Below are 7,160 nucleotides of genomic sequence, written 5' to 3'. Positions count from 1 at the left end.
CCCGCCAAAGAGGAGGAACTGGAAAAATTTTAAAAGGCAAAATTTCCAGAAAACTTTACTTTTCTTAGTTCCCTCTTGTCACAAGGGCATCCAGTTACTCTTGATTTAGAGGAGTGTTTAACACCTAGGCATATTTAAACTAAAGAGATGTTGGACATGTTAACTAAACAACCCTCTACCCTCCCTCCCTGCACACTGCCCCTTGTTTACTGTGCTTTGAGATTTCATTCTGTCTTCAGTTTATTGGTGGAGCTTGATTTTAATTCATGAATGTAAAGATAAATGTAAGATACTGAGCCCTCCTCTATCTATCATGTCTCAGAATTCTTTATGTATAGTGGGAAGACTCATTATCCCTCCCTAAACCTGATGAATTGGTAGAGGTGCCAATTCAGTTATTAATTTCACAATTTATATTTTTCAGTGAAATAATTTTGAAAGTTCGCTTAAAGGAATAAGAAGTTTTAGCTGGGTCTGGTGACATGTGTCTATAGTCCTAGCACTCAGGATTGCTTGAGCCCAGGATTTCACAGTTCAAGACCAGTCTGGGCAACAGAGTGAACCCCCATCTCAAAAGAGAGAGAAAACAAGAGAAAAAAAGAAAGAAAGAAAGAAGTCCTGTTTGCGGGGGCGGGGGGAGAAAATTCTGCAGGTTTTCCATATTTGAAACATTTCTTGAGGGGATTCAAGGTAATGTTTGAGAGTATTTTATATTATTTTGAGGAGAAAATTAATGTCAGAAAATTAATGTAACATGGGATTTGATGCTGTAGTAATAATTTAATTTCTGACATAAACATTTATAAAGAGGTTTCCGTATTAGTTTCATTCACTGGTTATTTAAAGGGATTTTGATATTTTAGTTCTAACCCAGGTTGCTTCTGTGTGGGAATCATAAAGTCAGGTTATCAACACATTTTATAAGTTTTGTAACAAAACAGGGAAAGGAAGAAAGGAAAATGAATGCGATTTATTAATGCAGCAAACATTTTGAAAGTCTGTTCATTGCCAGGGAGCATACTAAAATCTGTGAACAGAGATGAATAAGGTAAAGTGCCTATCTTCAAGGAGCTTCAGGATAAATGGAGCAGGAAAACATTTAAACAATTAGATACGTTATAGATGCATTTCTCACAATCCCTAACTTAGTTAATAATTTTATTTGCATTATTTATCAATATTTCTCCTCCCACAAATATTTCCCTCTAAGGTAGTGTGAAAATTGGGATTGTTGTTAACAGGTGTTCTGGTTTCTCAGATTGTTCCTATGTTTCTGTTTGAAAAATAGAGCTTCAGGGGAAAAATAAATTTCTAACTGTTGTTCTCCAGAAAGTCCAGTGTTTAGCTTTTTAATAATTCACTGGATAACCTGTGATGAATGCACAATCTTTTTTTTTTTAAATCTTAATTGCATAGAAGTTTTGCCATATATGCTTTTGTTAAGGGTTGTAAATACATTGTTAGCCTTGGCATTTTTCTTGTCAGTTAATAAACTAAGAATTTGTTTAATTAGGTATGCATTAGTTTCTTAAAAATTTCTGTAATGTCTGGTACATTGATGTCTCCTCAGATCATTTTCATACTGTATATGACAGTGTCTACATAGGACCTAGCATGTGATAAGCATGCTCTAGATTTCAGTTGAGTCTTCATTAACATCTTAGCGAGTAGCTGTGTAACACTAATGCCCATTGAAGGCCTGGTCCTAAGACTTCCCTGCTTTTTCACTTACCTGAATATCAACCTTCTTTAAGTAGCCCTGGGAGAACTTCGATCCTTCTTATCCAAATGTTAATCTTTTTATCATTTTCTCCAGTGTTTTTGAGGACTGTACCAGAAATCCCTTTTCTAAGTACCACTTGTCTTCCTTAAAGAACACAGTTACTCATTTTGTACATACCCCTGTATTGAACTTTGCTTAATGGATTTCCCCATCATACCCTATTTTTCTTTTTCCTATTCACCTTTTAAATTTATTTTTAAATAAAATTTCAAGACTATCTGGGATTTTAGACACCACATGGATAAACTTTGTGTTTTATAAATTAGTTGTTTGTGAAGACTAAAGAGATGAAATAACTTACCCAAAGTTATGAATGTTACTGGTAGCATATAATGGCCCATTACACAGAAGAACAATAGTAACTTTTATTTTAGTTTATATTCTGTGCAAAGTACTATGCTATTAACATGCTGTGTCCATGCTGCATATGATAATCTGTAATCTTGCTATACTTTGTATATCAACCAGATTACTCTTTAATAGTTTACACATCTGTTTTTTTTCCTAGTCTTACACATCTCAAAAACAGAGATCACACACTATTTATCTAAATGTTCACAATACCTAGAATAGCGATTGTAATAAATATTGCTCCATATTCTGGGTATGACAAACCATGTCTTTTACTGAGGTAGATACTATCTAGATTAAGGCACAATTATACAGTTAACTAAATTTATCTTTAATGCCTTCCTATGAATCCATCTATCATCTTTTCACCTTTTAGCCCAGCCCTAGGCTGCTTCTTGTGTAGGCTCTGGATCTCTACCACTTCCCTTTCCAGTATCCACTTGCAAATGCTCTTTGAAGGTCAGAGTTAAGTAAGCTCCTGATCACCCACAAGGCTCCTTTCCTCCTAAAGCCACTTCATTATTTTTACTCCATTGGCCAATAGCTGAGAATAATTAAAGTGTACTTTCTGACTCTAAAAATAAAGGTCAGTGTTTTGTAGACCATATTTTCTCTGAGAAAAAAATCAATAAATGACTTATAAACAAGCCAGCTGCTGTGAAACCACCTACCATGAAGTTTATGACACGGAAATTAATTTTTCTAATCATAGAAAGCTAAGTTTTGAATCCGTAGCCTTCATTATGGCTTACAGTGTAGAAACATCATACAAAGATTTTTGTCATCAAGTCAAGACCCCTAAGAAAGATGCTGCCTTGTCTTGTTAATTCTTCTTTAATTTTATAAGATGGATGAGGAAAACCAAAGTCATTTATGTTAGTCAGGTACTCTGATCAAAATGTCTGCAGCATAGTTCAGTAAGCTGGTTGTTTATAGGATAGGCATAAATCAACATTTGTTGGATTGATGAGTTGCTTACTGATTAGAAATTCCCTTTTCTTCACTGTAATTCATAGTTTGACATTCAGCAGTCAGGTTTAGGGAGGCCAGGTGGTGGTGCTCAACAGTTCACTGAGGACCCCTCCTTAGCCCTCATCTGGTGGTTAGGAGTGCTTCTGTCCATAGTTGAGTACCTAGTAAATCATGAATCTTGTCCAGAAGTTAATACTGTTTGCTAGAGAACTTAAGCAGAACTGACCTAAGGTAATGCATACATACATATGCCTTAGCATCCTATTAATTTACTCTCAATTGTTCACCTGATCTTTATTCATACGTGTCTTCACAAACAGCAGCCCATATCAAGATTCGTTTCTGTTTGTGTTAATATATTTATAGATTCTAGTGCAAAGGAAAGATTTTCTGAAATAAAATATTGTGGACATACAGAAAAGCAAGGATAGCTTCAAGTCTAAAAATAATGGGAAGCTTGTTATCTCTATCATGCATGTTGTTTCATCCTAAGGGCTGAAGCAGTTAAAAAACATTATAGTGTAGTTTATTATTTTTACTTAGCAAAACTCTTAGATGTTTGAAAACAATAGCTATAGCATCTTAATATGGGCTGCTATTTGTGAAGACAATACATATTCTATATATTTTTTTACATGTCTCACAATTGTTATTTTTGAACATTAGTTTGGAAGTACAAAGGTCAGGGTTAGGAGGGGTGGAGGAGTAATTTCAAAAGGAAATTTTGGACAAGTAACAAATACTATTAAATGTAAAAATCGCCTCTAATTTCTTCATTCCGTGCCCTGCATTGAAAGATGCCTAATTACTCCTCCCTTTGTGTTCTTACAGCATAGGTCCACTAGCAAAGCATTGGGTTGTATGACAAATAGTTGTGTAATTTATCCCTGTGTTCCCAGCAGAGAGTAACTGGCACATAAGATCCTCAGCAATGTGCGTCAAAGGAAATGGAATTAATTCTCTTACTGTACTTTAGTGTAGAAAAGCCCAATGAGTCTTCACAGTCCTCTGATATACTGGGCGTTATATATGTTATATATGATTGTGGGGTAAAAATAGAACTTACATGTCTGGGAAGTTCAATGTACATATCTATTTCAATATTTAAATAGAATTATAAAGAGTATTGTTTATTGGGTCTCTGTTCCTATTGTTTTTTGTTTGCATGCTTCTGCTGTTTCTTTTGTGACATGTTTAAATTTATATGTTAATCTTCTTTTTCTACTTTGGTGTTCCCTTCTGTTTTCAGTCATTGAACATACTTTTCATTCTCTCTCTCTCTCTCTCCCTCTCTCTCTCTCTCTTTTTTATTCTTTCTCCTTCATCTTGTTTATATTGTACGGAATTGACAGCATATTGTCAGGGCAGAAATAGTGAAGTATCCGGAAGAAGATAATCAACATACCAGCTCTTCTCAGAGTAGAATCTGTTCAGTACAATAGTCAGGTATTAATGGATAAATTATTGGAATTTGGGGAGGTGGGAGGGGATGACCAATGAATGCTATCTTGTTCTTTATTCCTTTTGAATAGGGAAATTCAGATGATTATTGTACATTTTTGTAAATTAATATTGCATAAGTCCTGTTTTAGAACTTTGAAAAATTGATTTTTTGTCAAAAGACTTAAAAATTAAATAAGAAATTGAGAACAAATTAAAATAACATTTCAGTTACTTTCAAACATGTTTGTCTTCATGGTTGTGTTTATTACACGTGCAGTGAAGTGGAGAGTGGAGGCAGCTCTTTTCTTATTCATTCCTTACCGTTTTTTCTGACATAGCTGGGAATTGAAAGAGTATTTTCAAATTTGCCTTGAATTGGCCTTTTTTGTCTGCTTCTATGTGCGGACTTAAAGAGTTGAAATCAGTAAAGGATTTGTTTTAATTTAAATTATTACTTAGAGATAAATATTAGGGCATTTTGATAAATTCATTGTTTCAGATGTTTCTTTACATGTGGGTTAGTGGAAAGAAGAGAAGAATTAAAAGTATCTTTTAGATTGAATTATTTTAAAAACATGAACATGAAGTCATTTTTTAAATTCCTCATTATACCTTATTTTTATTCACAATCCAATAGTGAATTATTTGGCAGTAAGTTAGGGATTTAGGGGGCAAGTGTTTAAAACTAGAAAAGTTTTCTGCCTTCTTCCTCAGTCCTCTTCAGCATACCTCTCCTTACTGACACGCAGACCGCTGTAAACATTCTAAGAGGAGGTATGGCTGAGTATCCTGGTTATGGAAATATTTAATAGATGGTAAAAAATCATGAATTAAAGTATGTGTAAATGATTTATCTTGATTCTTTTAAATTATGATCAGGGTTTAATTTTTCATGTTGACCTGTCACATTTTTATGAGTCTGTGAAAACTGCAAATTAATGTTATAAAACCAGAAAAGACTCAATAACTGAGTTGCCATTGCCTTTTTTTAAAAAAAGAAACAGACAAACAAGAAAACCAAAAACACAGCTGTTCATTAGTTCTGACTGATTCTTTCAGTATCAACTCCTGCTTCTTTTATGATGTTTATCATCAGGGGTTCACCAAAGTTCAGAAAATAAAAATATACTGTAAGGAGCTCTTTCTGATGTACCGATAATAACTCTTTTCTCTTATGACAGAGGGTGGTGAAGGCAGATATTGTAAACTACAGCCAGGATTCCATGTCAAGAACTGTTCACCCACCCCGGAGCTCCATGTGTGCAGTGCAGTGAGCGTGTTTTCCTCCTGGGTTGGAGCGCTGGCCACCCTGGGCCATCTAGGAGCTTGTTTATCAGTGACCATCTCTGTAGTTCAGTTCCCACTCTCCTCCCCATCGCTTCATCACTAAGTGCTGCCTCTCAGCCACAGGCAGTGCCTTGACTGGAAGGAGTTCAACTTCGGGACCACACACTTTGAAATCAAAACGGAAAGCCCACTCTGGAATTGGACTGGTTCATTGAAAGGAATGATGTTGGTTCCTTATATCCTCACTTCTTCTTTTTTTTTTCCCCAACGTGAAATTTTTTAACCAAATGTGAAAACCGTCCAAGTCTTGATCATCAGCCAGAATTTTGCCACAACACAGTTTCATTCTCTTATCTGAACTCACATGTCATAGTATACTTCAGAGTGCAAATATTGAAACAAGTCACATATTTTACCTGCACTTACTTAAGAAGGCATTCTTTTGCTATCTGTTTTAAGTGAAAATATATAAAGCTGTACCTAACTGAAAATGCTTGAAATAAGGCTGTAATAGAAATATTTTTTCATTTTTTAAAAAGGGGCCTAAATTGTTTATACTATAGTTTGTAACTCACAAAGTAGTGAGTATTTGATATTGTATTTTTATTACTGTATCATGGTCATTATGTATTGTATTATGCTCAGCTTAGATGGCTTTATGAATTTTAATAAGTGTTCAGCTGATGCTCCACATGGAATTTTCCCTACAAACTGTATTAGAGTACTCCAGAATGAGTTATAACATCCTGTTAGATCATTGTGGATCAGACTGTACCTGATGTTCAGATGTTTTTCTCTCACAAATAAATTTATTTAAATTAAATTTTTTAAAAATTTCTTTCAGCCATCTTTCTTTTTACTATAGAAAAATTATAATTGAATACATGGTCAGTGATCCTCTGAAGTTCAGTATATAGCCAGTGACTTGGAGTTGTTAGGTTATTTTGTTGAATTCATTAAAGTCTGAATTCCACAGCTTGGCGTTTCAGAAGCTCTGTGACAGCCGCATCCTACCTTTCTATCTTTTCTCGGCTACTCTTAGACCTTTGTGCAAGTAGCACTGTGAACTCATTTCTGTCTGCTTTGTGTTTCCTCTTGTTGCGCCCCCATTGTCTGTCTCCTGCCACAAGACGTTGGGCACCATGAAGGCAGTTTTCTTTGTCTTGATCGTAGATGTGTTTTGTGTTCAGATATGGTGCCTGGCATGATGGGTACCCTGTATTTGCTACAGTGAAACAGGAATGGATGCCACTCCTGTACAAAGCTAGCTGACAGCTCCATGTTACTCCCTCTTAGAAGGCGCCCACCACCCTTGCTGTATTAA

General features: G+C 35.1%; 1 protein-coding gene across 2 annotated transcripts in view; it reads left to right on the top strand.

Annotated features, from left to right (window-relative positions):
* Rab28 (RAB28, member RAS oncogene family) overlaps window positions 1-6,674 on the top strand; it is an 81,261-nt gene extending 74,587 nt beyond the window's left edge. The window contains exons 7-8 of one of the 2 annotated variants that reach the window (XM_015481966.2): window positions 4,459-4,552; window positions 5,731-6,674. In XM_015481966.2, the coding sequence (XP_015337452.1) occupies window positions 4,459-4,548 (90 nt within the window). In that variant the 3' untranslated portion in view covers window positions 4,549-4,552; window positions 5,731-6,674. The remainder of the gene's footprint in view (window positions 1-4,458; window positions 4,553-5,730) is intronic. The other variant, XM_015481965.2, reaches the window with a different exon arrangement.
* The last annotated feature ends 486 nt before the right edge of the window (window positions 6,675-7,160 follow it).

This window comes from Marmota marmota, unplaced genomic scaffold (assembly GCF_001458135.2).
Source record: "Marmota marmota marmota unplaced genomic scaffold, marMar, whole genome shotgun sequence".
In the NCBI taxonomy this organism is placed as follows: domain Eukaryota; kingdom Metazoa; phylum Chordata; class Mammalia; order Rodentia; family Sciuridae; genus Marmota; species Marmota marmota.
Note: the sequence above shows the minus strand (reverse complement) of the source record. Positions and strands in the feature narration are given on the sequence as shown.